Genomic DNA, 21,466 nt, shown 5'->3' on the forward strand with positions numbered 1-21,466 from the left:
GTTACAATATTTATGAGGTAGTAAGACAAACCACAACTGAATGAACAAACTGTTCTCTGAGGAAAATAAGGTCCCCAGAACACGGTTTGTAGCTAGAAAGGTGGCAGGGCCCGCCACATATAAACAAAGTCAAAAATTATGAATGGTCAGTTTGTTTGAAAATGAAGGAGTTTATGCATAAAATAAATGTAGATCTTTCTCTTCTGACAAAAATGCAAAGCTGCTGCTGATCTGCAAAAAGCCAAACCTGTATATCTGATGCAACAAGATAGATTAGACTTGCTTCAGCTTCCTCCTTATGATTAACCCTGGAGCATGTAGTGGTCTTCTAAGATGGATAGTGCGAACCAAGTTTCCTTGATGTGATAACATTCAAAAAGACTTATTTATGAGTAAGTTAAACCATGGTCTGTACGCCGAATTCAGGAGTTAGTTCTGATTTTCCAAAATTAAGCAATACATTACATTATACTGTGTGTGAGTACAAAACCAAGCAAAAAGCACTTTTAATTTTCAAAGTTTTGAACGCTGTCCGGCTCCTACAGTCCTCCCCCGCGTTACTAAGGCGGACTGCTAGTGGTGACGTAACCCACTGACAATGAGAGTCCAGATCAGAATAGTTGTAGCACCAAAAGTAACCTGAGCACCCGTGACTTCATAATTGGCTGTGAAGTCCAAAGTTAACTTAAAGTAGGTCTCAAAAGCTAGACAGATGAATGAAACAGAAAGTATGATAAACAAAATTGCTGCTAAAAGTTACCACTGGTCGGACTGTAAAACTTGCTAGCCGCCCCCAGACGGTCTGAGTCTAGCGTTGAAAAAAAAGTCAAGTGGCTAACGCGGAGCTAGGCAACACTTGGCTAACCGGATCCGTTGACAGAGGTTGACTCAGGTTACTGTGCCGCTTCCTTGGCGTTAACAGGGTTGGTGTGAACTAGCGACGTTTTTAAATTCAATGTGTGCAACTGACAGCTGAAGCTTTTTGTCAGTTTGTCAGTGTGCTGCATTGGACGGGGAGATAATGTTAGCTAGCTAAGACGGGCGGCGTTAGCTTTAGCAAAACAAGAGCTGTGCTTAAGGAGTCAGCTGACAGACTGCTGTGAGCTGCCAACAGACCAGTGATGGATCAACTGAAAGTGAAGGATCGCATACTGGAAAACATCTCCCTGTCTGTCAAGAAGGTAAGCGATGTCCAGTTTGTCAGCACACGTGCATATTGCCCTAGAATTCAAGTGTTTTCACACGCTTGAATTACTGAACCAGCTAACGTGAGGTCATCTTTTGTCTGCCCAAAGAGGGTAACTTTCAAGTCGGGGGGGGGACATTACCAGCTCGCTGTCATGGAAGGGCCTTGCCCTTACGAATGCAAGCAAAACAACATGTGACCTATTCCCTATAATATCTCAGTTCACGTTTATGTGAACAGCTTCAGATCTCGGTTGTCATGTTGTAGTCTCTGAACAACAGTGGCACCAAGCCCCCCCGGTGTTCGCTCACTGCAGTGCCGCATGTGTTGTAAACATACCTGCAGCCGCACCGAGGACACATTATTCATAACATGAGGGTTAGCCGACAGATCTGTGCTTACAGTTGCCGATCAACGTATGACATTTTATTGATATTTTGTTCCCAATGCCTGGTGTTGTGAAACTACCTTTCTCGCAACCTGACAGACAGCATTGCATCTTCTCCCTCCTCTGCTCGCATATTTGTACGTTCACTTTCTAAGAACACCTGCACTTACATTTTTATTTTGCATTAGCTCTCTCATCTGTCTTTCACTCAATTATGTCTCATCAGGAGTCACGTAATCAGATGATTGCATTACAAAGCCCCATATTGATGTGTAATGCAGTGAGGCCAGCACTGTGTCTTACTTCCTTTATCCACATTTAACTAAATTTGCACTCCAGCCACCCTGTTCATCTCTTTACTGTAGATCTGTAAAGCTGCTCATGAAATGGTTTGCCTCCAGCATCCAGGAGAGTGTACAGTGTTTACCAGGGGCAAACATTGCTTAGTCATGTGAAAATAGTCACAGGGTATAAATTCTCGTTCTTTGGGTCCCAATCCTCAAAGCTACTCTGACCTACACTTGGGTTGGCCACGCCTCAGTGTTTCAGCATTATTAATTGGGATTATGTTCAAGAGCAGAGGTGTCAAACTGATCCAGTAAAGGGCCATGTGGCTGCAGGTTTTCATTCCAACCAAGCAAGAACACACCTGATCCAAATCAGGTGTGTTCTTGCTTGGTTGGAATGAAAACCTGCAGCCACATGGCCCTTTACTGGATCAGTTTGGCACCCCTGTTCAAGAGGGTTCTGCTGGTCACTGTAGGATGGTGGACTTCAATGAAACACACTTGATGCATGAGGAGATTGCACTTTTTGAAGCTGCCTGCATTAAGCGTTGCTCCTAGTAAAGATATTGTTGAAGTTCTGTAAATTATTCCAGTCTAATGAGACACCCACAGTTAAGGTCACTGAGAGGTGTTCTGCTCTGTTCACTGGCACATTGGATTTGGAAGGAAACAGTGACAATAACAATAAGATTGGCACCTTTGGCATCATTAATTACACCAGCATCAGCTGACAGTTGGGCTGTATTTAATGTTCCTCAATTTGAAAGAGCGAAAAAATACTTGGTTGCACACCCTGTGCAACTGTATCCCGACTGGCTTGCGTCTCAAACCCACAGACATCAGCAGTCACTTGGTATCTTCCCTGGTGACACTCTGTCAGCCATGTTGCTGCAGCCAGCTCCGCTAACTGCCTGTTTCATGTCTTTCATTACATGTCTTCATCAGTGAAACTCAGAACAAGGAGTACCCCCAGACATTCGAGTCACAGCAATTAAACACATGCTTGGTTGGATTTAGGTCAGAGGCATTCCACTGCTTGACAGTAAATTCCTCATTCTTCTGACTGTGTGTTTCACTGTAGGATCATTGTCCCGCTGTACTTTCCCTAAACCTTTGGGATCATGAGCTTTATTCCCTATATATAGGATGATTTATGATCAGGGTAGAAATCCATTATGACCAAAAAAGTGCTCTTACTGCTGGGCTTGTTTGCATCAAAGCACTTTTGTAATTGCCAGTTTGGGATGCTTTCGAAAGCTCTTTCACCAACTTCCTAAAGAGCGATTTAATATGTCAGGTTGACGAAACAGTCTTGGATGATGACCCTACTAGAGCTACCCATACATTGCGTCCTGCACAAACATTACATTGAAACCCAAATTTTGAAACTGCAGCTGGTTTCAGGTATATGTAACATAAATAATTAAAACATTTGTCTCCAGATCAATGTGCCTAAGTCAGCCAGTCCTACTGAATCTAATCTGACTGCTTGTGAAAAAGATATCTTCATGGGTTTCATTTTAGAGGTCTGTCCTTTATGATAATTGAAATACAATCATATTTTGAAGGAGAAACGGTAGCAATTGTGTAACTGGAATTGGAGTTTAAACAGAACAAACAGCAGAGAAAGCATGTCTCTCTCCACAGTTGCAGAGTTACTTTGCGGCCTGTGAAGATGAGACTCCAGCCATCCGAAATCACGACCGGGTCCTGCAGCGCCTCTGCGAACACCTTGACCATGCTCTGCTGTATGGGTAAGAGGCTTAAGTATATTGCAGTAAAGGTACATAGGGCAAATATATATCTGTTTTTAGTTTTATTGGCATATAATAAATCAAATCACAAATGCATTTTCAGCTCTTAGACTAGCTGATGGAGTGGATACATTGCAGCATGATACTGTTACATTTCTGTGTAATTTAGTTGTGCCCCTTAGGCCTCACGTATGTGATATTATTGACTCTTTTCTCCTTTGCAGACTGCAGGACATCTCCTCCGGCTACTGGGTCCTGGTCCTTCACTTCACCAGGAGAGAGGCTGTCCGACAGATAGATGAGCTTCAGCACATAGCAACCAACCTTGGTCGAAGTGAGACATCTCTTTCAAAAACGTCACACGCACTCACAATATTCAGCTGAGTGAAGTATACATTCTTCATTCAGTGGGTAACATACAGAGTGAGGAACTCTTCTCTTTCCTGTGTAGGTCGGGCATGGTTGTACCTGGCACTGAGTGAGAGCTCTTTAGAGAGCTATCTACGCCTCTTCCAGGAGAACCAGGCCTTGCTACACAAATATTATTTCAAGTAAGTCATCTGATCTGTCCTCACAAATTGGTGCTATGTATAACAAGTACAAGTTATGTTGCATTTTAGGAGTTACTGTCTGTTGTTGTTATGCTGGAGAACAGTATTCTTGTGGTAATTGACAACTGATTTCTTCTCTGCTAGGAACGCATTGGTCTGCAGCCATGACCACCTCACACTCTTCCTCACGTTGGTGTCCGGCCTGGAGTTCATTCGCTTTGATCTGGAGCTGGTTAGCTGATATTTCTTACAATATCGATAGAAATGAATCTCCTTGATATGAGCGGCATGTCTGTAACATTTCTGTCGCGTCTTCTTATTCAGGATGTTCCCTATCTGGACGTGGCCCCCTACATGCCAGAATACTACAAACCTCAGAACCTCCTGGACTTTGAGGAAAGGCTACCCAGCTCAGACAGCTTGTCCCTTCACTCCTTCACCTCCCTCACCTCCACCAACCTGGAGTGGGATGACAGCGCCATAGCCCCCTCAAGTGAAGGTAAGAAGTAGGGATGTCCTGATCCCAATACCAAGTCTCTTAGTATCAAGTCTGATTTGAACCTTATTTACCTAAAATTGATTAAGTATGTATCTGATTCATTGAAATAACAGCTGTAGCCCTCTAAGTCTGGCATATCTTTTTTTCACAAGCTTCTTGATCCACAACCTTTACAATGTGGTAATTAGCAATTTTGACTTTGAGTTTTAATGTGAGGTTATTATCAGGTTATTGCCCCGTTATTGCCACCGGATTGCCAAATCCAAATATTGCAGGGTTATGACCATTAAATTGCCAGCAGGTTACCATATTTTCACCAACATAGCACTATACTAGATTAAACTACTAAATAATGTAGCCTCATTGCTATCTTTAAATATGTCTCTCCTATTTTTGCGTATTATTTTCTGAGCCCTCACTACACTTTTACATAACTTTCTGTCTAATATTACCCAGATATGTCCATTGTTATTACCATACTATCACCAGCTTATTACTTTGGTAATAAGGTGGCACTACTTTATTACTCTACCCCAGCATCTCTGTGTTATTATCAAGCTGTAAAGTAAAATACTAGCAAATGTTAAATTGAGATAATGCCTCCTGGTTTTGACCCGACACCATGAGTGAGAGAGTGTAGTATCTTTGCTGGAGTTGTTGGTACTACAGAGACATTCAACAGTTGTATAGTACAGAGGTTTTACAGAGTGATGCTGCTTTTACCTCATAAACAATCTCTGGAAGAGTACAATCACCAGCTTGCAGAGACCACACAAATCCAACAACAGCCAAGTTTAATTATGGATCAACAAAAGCACCGGCTGAAAAGGAGAAGCTGCTAGCTAAATGTTTTTTGTCCACTGTTCTTTGCTAATGAAGGAGCAGAGATAGATTTTTTCACAGTCAGAGCTTAGCAACGTGTATTTTGACAACCCAAGCGTCAAAACTGAGTCAATAACTGAGTCAATAACTGATGTGACCAAATCATTTTTGACATTCATATACTCTGATTTTTACTTGCACATGGAGTGAAATGTTCACAGCATGTGGCCACACTAGCGGGATGAGGTGGAAAAAACAGAAGCATTTGATTGGACTTTTAATCTTTTTTTATTTTAGTCCATACCAAACCATTACCAAATGCTCCAGATCAGCCCCGACACTGAGCCTTAGGATTGGCTTGGGACATCCCTTGGAAGCAACACAGATTTTCTGAAACTCCTTTTTGTAGAGCCCTTGCTTCACTTTATCAGCCGTGATTCCCTATGTTACACAGACTAACTACTTGTACAATCCTGTGGACCCACTGTATACTTACTGATTTTTAATTCTGATTCATAATTAGTCAATGAGTGCCTCACCCCTTTGAATTAGCCCTGTCAAATATCTAGTTCCTGGACTGTTATTGTTGTTGTGCACGTTCTGAGGCACACACTATATTGCTTTGGCAGAAATTCAGAAAGTGATGTCAAGCTAATGGCATGTTGAAGCAGAAGTTGGATTGATCATGGCGGATGACTCATTGATGCAAAGTGCATTTTGTCAAATGGATCACTTGGCGTGCCGAGGCTCATGGTTACAGAATGTTCTCCCTGTGGTGGTTGCAGCGCTCGGTGAATGCTTTCCCCACAAAGTACTGAGTCAGTTTCCCTGTTTTACTTCTCATTTGTCTTTTTTTTTGCCCCATGGCCTTTTGTTATTTCATATATACCATGTCACGTTATGTTTCTGTTTCTGTGCCACTGTCTCACTCTCCTCTCTCGACTCCATCTCTCTCTAATGTTGAATGTTATCCCTCCTTTTTTTAGATTATGATTTCGGTGACATCTTCCCCGTGTTGCAGTCATTGCCAAGTGCAGACTGGGAAGGTGGGACATTGGTCAACCCTCCCCCCAGCTTTCCCATCCCTCCCTCACTCCCTCCCTCCTCTCTGGCATGGCCATCCCACAGTTTGTGCTTAATGCATGCAGGGTGCTCTAGCCAGTAATTAGATATGTTGATATGTAAAATATAGCCAGCTGGTGCCAAAGACAACTAATCAAAGAGATTGAGGTAAAAGTGCTTTGAATTTTGGGAATGGATTCAGTTTAAAGACATGTGGGTTTGGATCTGAAGTTGCTTGCAACCTGATGACTATGAATACTGGTTACTGAATTTAGTGAACAAAAAATTTGAAGCCTGTAACTTAATTTATCATTGTACAAACCAACGTCTCTGTCCAGTACAGGAGAAAGATAATGTTTAGTGGCTCTTACTCCTTCCTATGAGACATGAAGGTTTATCTAACTGAGCAAAATTTGTCAGTGAACATACATTTTTAGTAAGGCTTTTCCTACTGGTAATTTTAGGAGTTAAATTAACAAACAAGTAAATGAACAATGTATCATCTTACACAAGTTGACAGGTAAGTTTGAGAGGAAACAGTGCTTTGGTTAACTGGGGAACTGTCGTCTGTCATGTTCTGCATGTGTAACTCATCTGGGCAAAGATTCTCATGCTGACTCTGCCTTCTTATTTACCACAGCAAGACAAATGCCTGATGTAACTGGTACTCACCTCGTCCAGTCTGTCTACGTTACATTATGTAATCTGTTTGTCTGGTGTATCGTTTTATTTGTAATGTCCTCTCTTCTTGTGCGATGTGTGGCACTGGCCTAGGTTCAGCTCAAACTGCAGTGTGAGTGCAGATTGTTTTGATGTCAATACAGCATCTGTTGGCTGTAAGCTTCTATGCACACATGGAATATGCAAATGTCTGGACTCGAGGTCTAAATTTTAATTTGCAAAAGAAATCCTGTTCAGTCCACTAATGATGGATAATACGTTAAAAAACATATCACTGATTTCTGCAAAAGGATATGATATGACTCTTTGTAAAATGCGGCCCATCTCTAGCTGCAGAAGTATTGTTTGACTTAGGCCTGTGCCACTGCAGAGAAAGCTGCTGCCTATGTACCTACTTGATGTTTCCTGCATTTCGTTTTGTGCCTCTCTGAGCCTGCCAAAGAACTACAAACAGCACTGCCGCCCCTAACATTTATTTGTATGTAATACTGATGAAGAAATACACTAAGTTTTTGTGAAATTGTCTCTTTCCATTGGTGATGAAAACAAAATTAACTACCAAAATTTGTATGAACAGAAACAACTCTTCACTAAATTTCTTTTCAGTAAAGCTATTTGAATGCTGTATCGCTCACCCTAGCGACGAAACAGTACCAAAAATTCAGTGTATTTCTTGTACAGAACTGAATGTGTGTGACTGTGACTTTCTATATTAACTCCAAGCATTTGATTTTCGTGTTAGAGGGTGACCTGACCGACCAGGCAAGCTGCCCACGATCCAGTGGCTCTGATCCCCAGACAGTCGTCAGCGACACAGTGGTCCTCTCTGTGGGCACTGTCAAGGTGAAGGTGGCGGCTCATCCTTCTCCACACAGCCCCACGTCCAGACACAACCCCTTCAATGAGGACTCGGACACCAACACTACCAACACCTCAGCTGACGTCACACCAGTTCATGTGGCCAGCCGCTACAGTACCACCATCATTGGAGATGACATGGAGAACGCCAGCAACGAGTTGGAGGTTATCAGGTACAGAAGCTGCAGCTTCAGTTTTGGTCTTGTAGGCTCACATTCAACAGGGTTCCTATTCAGTACAGAGCACCAGATTATCGCTACCACTTGATTTTCTAAATCTGTTAGTGTGGTCTGTTTGTCAAACTGCATTGCAACAGAAGAATCACTAACCACTCTGCTCCTCCAGGATGGCTAGACGAAGGAAACCCGCCAAGAAGCGACGAGGGAAAGGCTCCACAGACTCCATCAGCAGCATCCATAACTCTGTCTCCTCCGAGCACATCGAAGTAGACAACAGCTTCATGTCGTCGGAGGACGTAGATTCATTAAACGGCACTGTGATTCAGCTGGATAGTGAGGCAGAGTTGAGGAGAAGCAGGGTTGGATCAGAGGTCGTGGAGGAAGGAGATGAGGATGGAGTAGAAAGCCTCCTGCGGCTCCCAGAGATGACCGACACCTCCATGGACACTGTGGGCCAACCCCTCCGTGATGTCATGGACCGGCTCAACGGGGCTCTGGATAGGGAGGAGGCCTGGGAGCACCCTAAGGAGAAAAACAATGAAGGCTGCAGCCAGGGCCCCGAGCCTCCTGCACAGCAGCCCTTTCGAGAGGATTCAGGGGGCGAGCCACCTGACCGAGCCCCAGGAGAGGCATCGCTCTCCCCACTGGCCAGCCCCAACTTCCTGCAGGCCTCTGCTGCACCTGCAGACGTACGCTGCTTTACCTCCTTCAGTCCAGGCTCTACTCCCTCGGGTGGTGGGCACTATGACTCTACAGAGCTTAGCCAGTCACAGACTCTTTCAGGTGGCCTTGAAGATGAAGGAGAGGCAAAAGCGACAGCACGACAGGAGCCCGACATAATGACCGGAGAGGAAGACACAGAAGGAGGAGAGGATAAGAATATGATTACTGAGGAAGCAGAAGAACTACAAGAGGACAAGCTGAGTCCCTCTGAGAGCTCTCATCCTGCAGAGTTTAAGTAAGGAGTTTCAGCAAAAAGTGAGCTGTTTGTCATTGCTATGATGTTTAAAGTGTGTCTCATATTATTTATCCTTCATATTTCAGGGTGGACAACAATCACTTGCTTCTTCTCATGATTCATGTATTCAGAGAGAACGAGGAGCAGCTCTTCAAGGTGAAACGAGACGACTCATTAATTGTTTTGAAAGAGGTTACATTTTTGAGAATATGTTACTGTGTATGTGCCTAACTGTAACATTTACAAAAGAATGATTAAATCTAGATAGTACCATGAGGTCATGGCGTGTAACAGGCAGAAATAGAAATTAATTTGATTGTCTTGAAAAGTGATTCTCTTCTGCACGTGTTTAAGCCAGATGTTGTGATGTTTGACTAATTTTGACATTGAAGAAGTGGTTTAGAGACTGTTGTTCTGTGGTAATGTTGCATGGCTCAGTTTGCCAACTGCCTCGTTACTGCTTTTACTGAGTCTGTCGTAATTTATTTGTCTGGTTAAAGTATTTTCAAACACTGAAACTGATTGACACTTTGCATGAAGCACCTCTACCTTTGAAATGATCATATAAGTATCCAGTTAAAATATTGCATTGGTTTTTAATGGATAATGAAAACCAACAGCTAGTAATGGACCATATGTTTACAAAATAACACTCACTATGCCCTGTTAACAGCTATATATGTTGTAACACCTTGAGGTCACATACAAAGTTTTGAAAGTTTAGAAATGCTCATTTTTCTACCCTTGTGTTTTTAAAGTAAGAAAAAAGTTTTCCAAAGTTAGGAATAATCTTGAATGAGAAATAACTCTTAGAAAAATGCTTGATTATCAACATCGTAAGGTGTCTAAAATCTTCTTCTCTTTGGAATAAAACAATCCCACTATCATATGTTGTTTTAATCCTGGGTTTGAGATTAGCAAGGATTAAATAATCATGATTTTCATAAACAGCTTGACTTCTCCTCTTTAAAACCTGTAGGAACCCTGCCCTGTGCTATAGTCTGCTATCAAATGTCAGAACCCATCGCCATTGAACAGAATCATTTGAAACGGACTGTGAATGTGGGTGTCACTGTGTCTTGTGTCCTCAGATGGTGAGAATGAGTACAGGTCATATGGAGGGAGACCTGCAGCCCCTTTACCTGCTGCTGACTGACTGTTACATCTACCTGCTTAGAAAGGGTAAGTGGCTCAAAGAGCAGCATTCATTGGCTTTATTTGGTAATAAAGGGTGAGCAGTACAACTCGTAAATACCCAATACATTTTTATACAGAGGCAAGGAGCAATGACCTTTTCATTTCCCTACCCTCAGGTTAGAACTTGACACATAACTGTTTTTTGTTTTTGTTTTGTTTTGTTTTTTTACACCTCTAAGAGTTTCTTCCATTGTAAGTTTCCCTTAAGATCTACGCAATTTATTTTCAGGAAGTGGGGAAAACATTTAAAAAAGGTTATTCTGTTGGCAGAAAGCACATTGTTTTAACATGTGCTCACTGCATGTCTTGGTTATATGTTTGTGTCCCTCCACAGGTGCAGCAGAGAAGCCATACTTTGTTGAAGAGGCTGTTTCCTACAATGAGCTGGACTATATTTCAGTGAGTGTCCCAAACAACAAGGATTTTCAATTTTCTCTCATTTATCTGACTCGTATTGAGATAATGACACAATATTTCTGAGCCATGTGGTTTTGTGTCTGATGTATTAGTCTTAATGCTGGCATCCTTTAGGTGGGCCTCGACCAACAGACAGTGACAGTGGTTTGCACCAACAGACGAAGAAAGTTCCTGTTGGACACGGCTGACTCCTCTCTTACTTTGTGAGTGTACCTTTGTGTCTTGTATTTCTTAATAGTCTGACTAAGTAATGAATCATAGGGCATTCACAACTGCTGCATTTTTGTATTAACCCCACGCAAGCTTGTTTGTCTGCAGTGCTCCTGCTTTCTTGCAGAGATAGCCAGAGTCTTTCCTTTTCTAAATTCCTCACATTTTCTTTATTTAATATGGCATAAAGCAGAAAATTATTGGTCAACAACAGCTAAGGTAATTTCCGCCCTCTTTTGTAAGAAGCCGCTGAAAAACTCTGAAAGTCTACTGAAGTCCTATGATGTCACTTATTCTTAGATGTGTATATCTGTGGTCTTACATGTCATGAAAATTTACTTTAATTTGTACAGACATCAGTGATTGTCAGTCTTTCCTCTGACCTTATCCAACCATCTTTCTTCACTTACAGGTGGTTCTTGTCTGTTCTCAAGTCAGCCATGGTGAAAGGTTGTCGTGAGCCTCCTTACCCCTCTGTTCTAACTGATGCCACCATGGAAAAACTGGCTCTTACTAAGTTCATCTCCCAGGAATCTCAGTGTGAGGTAAACCATTGTTAAACTTCACATATGTGGTAGTAGCTCGTCACTTCAGGTCTGTTCAGACATGTAACTAACTTACCACTAATCATAAGACAAAATATTACAGTAACCAGGGCATTAGAGATAGTTGTCTTTACCAGCTGTCCAGCCTCCGACTGAACAAGAAAGTGCAGTATATGAGCCGAGGGCTTTAGGGAAATCTGTAAAACAAGATGTTTATCACAACTCATATCTTTGTGCGTCAAACTGTAACCAAAGCCAGACTGTATCACAATGCAACAATAAGATAACATATCAAACATGGTTTTCACTGTGATAAATACTCCAGTACTAATCAATTCAACAGACCAAAGTATGTTTCAGAAAATGGTTAGGAGTAGTGTATAGTTAAACATGGACTAAAACGCTGAAAAGACCCTTCAATAAGTTTCTATTTACCACTCCTTTTCTTTGGCTGACTTTCAAAGCAGTGCTAAATGTTCGCTGGATGTTGGCCTGTTTCTCCAGGTATCGGAAGTGTCCATCCAGCTGTATTCACTGGTCCACTGGGAGGATCCTATGGACATGGCTTTGTCACCCCACAGTGGCCCACCAAAGTTTGGAGTATCTTCCAGCACCAAGGAGGGGACCGTACAGTACCGAGCTGGAACCACCTACCTGGGCAAAGAGCTGTGGAAAAGCTGCTACCTCATCCTCAGGTATGGACAGGTTATACACAAAAGTACTCATTCCAACTGATATTAATATGTTTCTTTAAATACACATTGGCTGGGTTCCAGTAAACACACTACAACTGAGATTTACATTCCCAGATTGTGTATTAACAAGGGAAGGTTTCTTTCCATCACAAATACGCCTACATGTGTTTATGTATTACCATTGTAATATTTATCACACTTAAGCATATTGTAATCCTGACAAAAACTATTTTGACTGTTAAAAATGTGCATTACATTTACTATAATCCCCAGTGTTTACTTCACTACTTCACACACAAAAAATGCCCAAAATATTGAAAGTGATAAATACTTCAGCTTTTCACTCCTTTTCTCTCTGCTGTTGGCAGTAATACTGAGAGCTTTAGCGGTAACCAGCAGGGGGGCTGCCAGTGTGCCCAGAGGAACACAGTGTATAATAGAAAACGCAGTGTGGAGGCTGGCTGCTTTTTGGCAATGGTCTTTCCTGTTAGAATAAGAAGTGAAGGTTAGAGAAAATGCAACCCAACATCACTCCATGGTGGCCAGTCACATGTGCCAGCAATTTGATCAGCTGGTCAAGAGTGCATCACTACTGCAATGAGACTATGAATATGATATGAATATAGATGTATTTTTTTTTTGTCTTGCAGCAATGGGATTCTGTATCTGTATGCAGAAAGAACCGATGTGACACCTCTACTGTCAGTCACTATGGGGTAAGCTTCATCTGGCTGAAAGTCCTTTTTCACAGCATGTTTTTACTTGACATAACAGTAAAAACACTGATGTCACTAATGACGCTAACAAGGGCTTTGTTCCAGTCGAGTGTGCCAGGAAGACATGGCAGTTTGACAGTAAGTCAACCTGTATAATACCAAGAACCTGAACCTGAAGCAGCTAAATGGAATTCAGCCATCATATTAATTATAACACTTACGCCTGTGCTTTTTTAAACTGTGACATTTAAAAATGTGAAAAAAGCCCAATAAACTGGTGATGGTTAGTCATTCCAGGCCTTTTACTGTTCAAAAGGGGTAAACTCAAAAAAGAAATGTCATTTCTCCACAGAGGAGAACATTGTGGAGGCTGCCGTCGCTCAAACAGCACAGAGCGTCCTCACGCCTTTCAGGTCATCCTGACAGAGCGACCTCCGCTGGAGCTCAGTGCCAACAATGAGCAGGACATGGCCGACTGGATGCAGCTGCTCTGCCAGTCCGTCTCCAAGGGGGTAAGGAGTGTAGTACGTATAGCATGTGTTGAGCAAACATTCTAATGATGCACGTATCTGTAACAGTGAAATGTAATTCAATTAAAAAGGTCAATATTGATTCAAGTCCCATTTATATATAAGGAATGTATGATTAAGCTATAACCACATGACCTGCAGGTCATCCCTCAGGGTGTTGCCCCCACTCCATGTATCCCATGTTGCCTGGTAGTGACAGACGGCAAGCTGCTAACCTGCCATCAGGACTGTCAGACCAGCTTCTTCCGGTCTCTGGGCAGCGTCGATATTTGTGATGTCACCGCTGTCAACGTGGAGGCCGACAAGCATTACTGTGTTATTGTGAGTGTTTTTGTCTGTTCCACTCCTCTGTTGTAGTCCAAAATGTGGAATACATGGTATATTATATCAGACCTTAGTGCAGTACTTTTAAGATATTTAAGCTATGTAATTATTTGCTTTTGCTCAGGGTATACATTTTTATTATCATCAGAAAAGATCATTTGTGATGTTATGTAGACTAGTTGCAGAAGTCACAAATGTTTTCGGTTAAGTGCTGAGTTAATTAAAATTCGATTTGTATGTGTTGTTGTGTTTGGGGTCTTTAATGTAAGCCTTCATGCTTCATGCTTTGTCCCTGTGTAGGAGTTTGCAGCGGATCGCACTCAGTACCTTCCTCCATGGGTCTTGTATTTCAGTGGCTGTGAGGAGAGAGATCGGTTGCTTGAGGCGTTAGACAACACATGGAAGGCCATTTTCCAGGTGTGTGGTTGCACTCTTGTTGTCAGTGGTTTAAGGCAAATGTCAAACATTTTAACCAATTAAGTTCGTTTGCAGGTCTTGTGGAGTTCTGCTGCATATGTGAAAAAAGTAATATTAAGTCTTTTGTGGCTCCAGAGGAAGCTGCATTTAATCAGATAAATTGCCTCCAGTGATGCCTCTCAGTAATGCACTCCTTTAACACTGTTGTTGGACTGTATGGACAGTTTAATAACACATGATCAAAAGCTAAGATGTCCTCCTTTTTATTCCTCTATTCTTCTTCAAAGCCTGATGTCTACCCTACCCACAATGCAGCTTAGCCAGTGAAGTAACTAGAGGCAATTTATCAGATTACATGCCCCTCTTGGAGACTTTATACTGCTTTTTTTTCCATTGCAGTAGTACTCCCCAAGACCTGTAAACACACCGTAATGTATAAAATTGATGGAGTTAAAAAAATATGAAATTGCAAACATCAGCATTCAACAGCTTAATTCCGACTCCTGCCATCAGCAGTCCATCTGATTTAACCCTCATGTGTGTCCTGACTGTACACAGGTTGACCTTCCCCACAGAGGGGTGCTGGATCCATCTGTGCAGAAGCGTTGTGGTGAGGCCCTCGCCCTGATGAATAGTGCCTGGCAGAGGGCAGACAGTCTGGCCCGAGGCAGAGCCCAGCGCGAACCCTGGTGCTGACGGACACACACAAAAACACACAGAGACAGACTCACAGTCAAACAGTCTGATATAGTTCCAGGATAGATGGAGTAATTCCAGCTTTACAGTCACTGCAAACTGTTGAGTCCTGAAAGTCTGAGATGAACCAATCCGATGTGGTTATAGGTCGTTGTCCTACCAAGTTAGCTTGTGATGCACCTCTGATCCACTGATGAAGTGTTTCAATCCCAGAAACTCCCTGCAGAAGTAGCAATGCATGTGGCAAACAGTAAGATGTTCTCACTTGATGTACAAACGAACCTCCAGCAGAACACTAGAGCAGGTCTGATTTGATCCTGGTGATATTAGCAGTCCTAAATACCAGTAATGCAGAACAAACATGCTGAATCAAGTAAAAGTGTGGTGTCATGTAATGGGATATTTTCGCCGTATGGGAGAAAAAGCTCTGTTGGAAAGGTTAATGCAATTAATGTACAACGCACAACAGTAGTTTGACAGGAAGACTTTGCAATCAACCTACAAATTCAAATAAGTCCTGCTGAATTGAATTTGAGAAATTTGTCTCAACAACGTAAACATTGTCAGAGGGGAATCTTAAAAAGAACACTGATGTACAGAAGTAATCTTTCGAAGCCTTGACTTAAAGATTTAGAATGATAAAACACATATTTAGCACAGTGAGGAAGCTGAGTAGAGATTAAGCTTCCCTGCACAGTGACATGAGAGAATCATTAATGTTTTCTTCAAAGAACAAATGTGGTGATATTAATCGAAGAAAGCCATATATGAAGGAGGCAGTTGCTGCTTATTTGTGACTTGGAAAACTTCACACTCCTCGCCTTGCACACGATATAAATCACTAATGCTCTCTGCTTGCACAACTCGCACATCTGTGTGAAGATAAAAGCCACTTCCTGCTTACACAGAAACAGTTACAGGATGTTTTACTGAAGCCTAACTGTGGTACAGTTGTAGAGCAAATGTACAGCGCTTGTACAGTGTCAACACATAGTCACTGACGACTTGTCTAAGGGGACAAACCTCTACATTTTATTATCATCACATCGTACATTAGCTTGAGTGAATGAGGATCTTGATATGAAAAACGTGGATATTTAATACTTGCACTGTTACATGACATGCTCATTCCTGTATCGTCTCTGAGATTTTGCCTCTCCAATTTAAATGTTGATTTAAAAAAAAAAAAAAAGATGCATCAGCAGATGCAACGGACTTGCCTTTTCTCCACTCTGCAGAGATGAGTGGAGGCTTTCATGCAGACTTGCACATTGTTAGTGTTTTTTTAATGGTATCAGTTGTGGTTATGTGTTAATATCATAACTTGTGCTGTGTTATTACCATTTTAGAGAAAGTGGGAACAATTGTTACTAAATTATTCAGTAAGTGGTGATATTTTAATGATATTGAATTTCGTGTCTGCATTAGTGGACGTGTACTGAGAGCGGGTAAGAATGAGTCTGTTTGAAGTTGTATTGGCACCACTGGTTGGTGGCATCACACTATACTGTACAGTAAGATCTGCCCACTTCACCAAATTAGATCATCCCTTCACGTACTTGTCGTCATTTTAGTGGAGTAGGGCCATTTCTGAGGTATATAAAATTATTAAAAAGCCTTTTAACCTACAGCAAGTGTAGCATCTGTTCTCAGCAGATTGAAATTGCCTGCGATATCATCCATTATTAAAGCTTTACTTGAAAAAGAAATAAGAATTAGACTAAAAACCAAGGTCTTACTAGTTCCTCTACAGATTATAGCCAGTAGATGGCCGTGCATGTGTTACAATCTGTCCATAACATGAATACTAATTTGAGTACTGCTGCTCTGTGTATGACAGTGAAAGTGCTCTCAGTGCAGTGACAATGTTGCCTTTCTGACAACCCTAGCTGATTTGTTTAAGCTAAACGAAGCACTATATTTTCCTTTTGTAGTTGCCTTACACTGTGCAATTTGGCTGACTGCATCAAACACTTAAAACAATCATCTTTCGTTCTGTCCTGGTTTCTTTTGATGGACAAGTCAAAATATGTGCTGTATGTGGGGCTGGGTGTCGACCTCAGATGTAATGGTGTCCTTATTGAATGTGGCACAAGAATCGGGAAATCCGGCGGGTTTTTTCCAGGAAAATGTGATTATAGTCAGCTGACTATACAAAATAAAAAAGATTTCAAAATGTTTCCAAAACTCTGGCGCCAAATACACATCAGTATCAAACCCCCCCCCCCCAAACAACACCCGGCCCTGTGCATATGTTACTCATGTGCTGTGTGTTTGTATGGAATTCATTGTCAGCATTAAACAGTGCTTTAAGCCTTTCTAAGTGCCACTTGGTCTCACTCATCCTCTGCTCTTTTACAAAGAACTCTAATCTCAGGTGAAAAAAAAGGTACATCACATCTGAAACCTTAAGACTCACCGCGTGTGTTGTTATTTTTCAACGTGCTGCTGTTTTGTCTAATTCAGTATTTTTTAACTCCCTTTTTTTCTATTTTTGTTCCTCCCATGTTCCACGCAGCATTATGATGTTATTTTGCGCGCACAGACAAGGCTGCACAGCAATATCACATGTTGGAAAAGGTTTTTATGTAGAAGTGATTTTAATAATTCAATGGTTTCTAAATTAGGATCACTCGCCTGTGTTGTTGGAGTAAGGATTTTTTTAGTACAGTTGCAATAGTTGGACTTACTTGAAACGATTGTAGGATTATCAATGAAAAATTGACTGCAAAAATTGTGGCCTAGGAAGTGTATATAAAGAAAGTCTTTTCGAGTGGTGTTTTGAATGTGAGACATTGCTGGCCAATGATGGATGACATCTTCTCAGTGACGTGTCGTGAAAGAGCGCAGTTTGGTTTTGTTCATAAATGTATACTGCATGTAATATTTGTATTATGTTTAGCAGTTTTACCGAATTGTAAATAGAAGCACTAATCAAGTATAACAGACTGTGCACTCACGCGTAAAGACGTGCATGTCCATAAGGTTTTATACTGTTCATAATGGTAATGAATGTACAAATAAACCTTTGTGTTTGGACGGCGTAACTGAATAAAGTGAAATGAAAACATTGGCTCCGGTGACAGTATCTCTGTTTTTAACATCTATATTTCTGTTGTAGGTCAAACCGGTGAAATGCTGTGTGTTGACAATATAAGGACAGTCATGTTAGAGCAGGGACAGATGTTAACAGGTAAGACAGCAGCTGAGTGTCAGGTAAAATGTCTTCTTTCACTCAGATTGACAGAACATGTAGACTCCCACACATACTGCCCTATTGTTTAGCATGTGAAAGGATGGTTGTCAGCACAAAAACAACATATTGACTGTTCATATGTATGTGGGAGTTGATTTGTTGTTAAACCTGCCTTCATGTCTTACAGCACTGTTTTGAAGTTGAAAATATATAGCCTCGATTCAAAAGCCTTGTTGTCCAACCCAAAAAGGCAATAACACAATGACAGATAAGCATCACCCATAGTGTATGCAGTTGTCTTTCAGAAATGATCTTTGAGATGTTCAGTCAATGTCGCACTTCCTCTAAGTGACCAGTAGAGGTCATGTATGGTTGGGTTTTTTTATGGTTTCTAAGGTCTCCTTAGGTCAGTGAAGGGAAATATTACTGCTGCAGTGTACAGTCACAGTACAGAGCTCTCCTGCGGTCAGTTTAGGAGAATAAGTAAATCTGTACTCTCTGCTTATAAAATGTGCTCCTACATTTATAATGTTTCTCTATGTATTTTTAAATGCGTCACATCCACAGATGATGACTATGACGACGTCAAGAGTGTCTATATTGCAATTATGTACAAATGCCTGAATTTGGTTGAGGCTTTTTTTTTTCCCATAATAATCAATTTTATGATAACATTCATATAGAGATTCCGCTGTAATGTACCTGCTGTAGATTTGATTTGTTAGATTTTCCAATGTTTTATGTATAAAACTGCTTATGCACTTAACAAGCGTTTTAAAGTTACAATTTTGCCACTAATTGCAAAACCATGGGACGGGGTTATAAATATGAGAGCATGGTTTACAGATATACACATGGCTATTTTTCTCCTCCCCCAGGGAGGCACTGTTGAGACCTTTTCCTGTTACAATAAATCAGTAGTGTCAGTGCACTATGACCAGGCCTTCGAAGAAATTGATTAATCGAAAAGTCCTTCTTGAGGGCTGATAGAAGCATAATAATGCCCTTAGTTTTGGACTAAGGAGTTCAGTAATTACATATATGTCAAGTGTCACACTTAAGCCATGTAGTTATCAGAGGAACAGTTGGTTGTGCACCATGTGTTTTTTCAGAGCCACCCTTTTATGTCTGCGTATTACTCATATTCTCAGTTGCAGCTGGCCAGCTGTTCATCAGCATTTAGGGTGGTCACACCCTCACTGAAGGGCTCATAGATTTTATGATTGTTTTCTTAAAGGTTATGTTTACTCAAACATGAAAATTCACTCATTATCTCCTCATCATCATGCAGATGGAATGTAGGCTGACGTTTCCTCGTCCTCAAAACATTTCTGGAGCTTTACAGCAAAACAGCGATGCAACGTTCTCTTAAACAGCCGAAGTATTTGGGGACTTGTTTTAAAATGTTCAAAACAGTCCCCCGAAAACAATAAGCTCCACAGCTCCACACAGCTCATACGGCATAATTCAAGTCTCCTCTAGCCCCAAGATCTCAAATTGATAATAACTGAAAAGATGTTACTTACACCCTTTATGTGTGGTCGAGGTTGCGCACCCCCTTCATGCGGGGTCCACACTAATGCCTCTAGCTTAGCAACTGCATTGAAGATTTCAGCTTTTCAAATCAATTATGGATCTTGGGGCTACTAGAGACTTGAATTAGGCCGGATGAGCTGCATTTTGCAGTTTCAAACCATCAGTAAGATATTTTCAAAAAACATTAAAAGTACTGATTCACTATTACTAATAATAGTGTTTGGCACAAGCTGAAATTAGTTCATAATGAAAAAGAAGCCAACATCCATCACAGCACAGATCACTTTCTGTTCGCAGCTTCTGGTGTTATTGATTATCTTTTGTAGTTGCTAGGGCAACAAGTTACCACCAATCTTGTTCAGATGCGTTTTCTATTATTTTAGCAGCATAATATGTCACCTTGTGGTGTTACCATGGTTTCAAAGAGCCGTTAAATCTTCCCTGTCTGTATTATCTCTGCACACAATAATACAGAATCTGTCTTTAATGGAGAGCGGCAATATTGGCAGATGGATGACAAAGAGTTCCAAGAGCTTTACAACAGAATAGAGGAAAAGTCCCATTGATCCCCTGCAGGAATGGAAATTGAGATGAAAACACAACAGGAGGTGTAATTTGGCTGTTAAAGATACAGTTTGAGGCTGATGGAGACTCCAAGGTGCCAAAGCCGGTGTTTTTTAACACCATACTGATCATTCAGCGACTCATAAAGCATCGTCCAGGGAAGAAAGATGATTAGTGCTTTCACTTTCACATTGTAAGTGAAAGATTATGAACCAGAAATCCCCGTCTGATCACAAAATCATATTGTGTTCAGGTTCGTAGAGTCACCTCACTCCTTCTCCAAAATAAAAGTACTCCAAGTGCACAGGGCAGTGCATGGCTCGATGCTATATGACAATAAATTCAGTTTCAGTGATTTTGAAAGCATGGTCAAATTTAAAGCAGCAGAGGCCATAGTGCCATAATTTGTAGTCCAAAGCTTGAGTGAGGCTGTAAAAACACTGGACTGTACCCTTCCCATAGTACAGCTCTGTACACTGTTCACCATGCTGCCGTCTATTACACTGATAAAAAGACCTCCAACACAGAAAAGTGCAATGGAACAGTCATCCAACGCGGAATCTCAGGCAAGATCCTCAACTTCAACAACACGAACACACATGACATCTGAGCAGCAGAGCGGTGCACGTAGTGAACAATTCAGACCACATTTTATCTGTTCAGCACTTTTTACTTTCTGTGGGGTTTGTTTTGTGAAACGTGCTGTAACAAAAACCTTGAAGCTGTCACTTTCATCATTCAGCTGATTTGTGCTCAATAGAAGTCTTTGCAAGCGTGCAGTGTGAGTCTACTCGTCCTGTATTTTTTTAAGTGCCCTAATCTGTTAATTCAGCTCCTGTAGTTGCTTGTGAAGTTCACAGACTCGCCTTGCAGTCCTCTGTTTGCTGCAAGCATCTATGTTTCCCCTGCAGTAGGATGCATTTAGAGTGGAAGTCGGGAACACTGACTGGGGAATATCGACTTTCCTCAATGGATCGGAGTATTACGCCCTCCCTGTCGCCATCAGTGGAGCTCTGTGCCCCCTTATTGTAACCGTGACGACATCATAGCATGTAAAGTAAGTGGTGGGCTCCTTTACTTTGGCATAAATTTCTTCTTTAAAGAAACGTGTTTATTTTAACAGAAATTTAAGCAGAGAATTTTAATGTGCCAGACAATTATTACAGTCAGAATATATCTTTTTTTAAATAATTTATTT

At 41.4% G+C, this 21,466-nt stretch overlaps 1 protein-coding gene across 3 annotated transcripts; it reads left to right on the forward strand.

Moving 5' to 3' along the window:
• The first annotated feature begins 568 nt into the window (after positions 1 to 568).
• plekhm2 (pleckstrin homology domain containing, family M (with RUN domain) member 2) lies at positions 569 to 21,320 on the forward strand. Of its 3 annotated transcripts, XR_005076209.1 has the most exons (22): positions 569 to 1,181; positions 3,509 to 3,615; positions 3,840 to 3,949; positions 4,067 to 4,166; positions 4,311 to 4,398; positions 4,491 to 4,665; positions 6,474 to 6,533; positions 7,973 to 8,261; positions 8,434 to 9,225; positions 9,312 to 9,381; positions 10,317 to 10,407; positions 10,757 to 10,821; positions 10,954 to 11,042; positions 11,462 to 11,594; positions 12,099 to 12,289; positions 12,940 to 13,005; positions 13,358 to 13,517; positions 13,677 to 13,856; positions 14,160 to 14,276; positions 14,835 to 14,965; positions 18,094 to 18,165; positions 21,180 to 21,320. XR_005076209.1 is itself a non-coding variant. In XM_037105016.1 (20 exons), exons 1-20 carry the CDS (start codon positions 1,122 to 1,124, stop codon positions 14,970 to 14,972), a joined length of 3,081 nt encoding a protein of 1,026 aa, XP_036960911.1. In that variant the 5' UTR covers positions 571 to 1,121; the 3' UTR covers positions 14,973 to 18,045. The 3 variants fall into 3 exon arrangements, 1 of the variants encoding a protein (XP_036960911.1); XR_005076210.1 differs by lacking the exon at positions 6,474 to 6,533 and having other exon boundaries at positions 571 to 1,181; XM_037105016.1 differs by lacking the exons at positions 18,094 to 18,165; positions 21,180 to 21,320 and having other exon boundaries at positions 571 to 1,181; positions 14,835 to 18,045.
• The last annotated feature ends 146 nt before the right edge of the window (positions 21,321 to 21,466 follow it).

The sequence above is a fragment of the Acanthopagrus latus genome, chromosome 7 (assembly GCF_904848185.1).
Source record: "Acanthopagrus latus isolate v.2019 chromosome 7, fAcaLat1.1, whole genome shotgun sequence".
Classification (NCBI taxonomy): Eukaryota; Metazoa; Chordata; class Actinopteri; order Spariformes; family Sparidae; genus Acanthopagrus; species Acanthopagrus latus.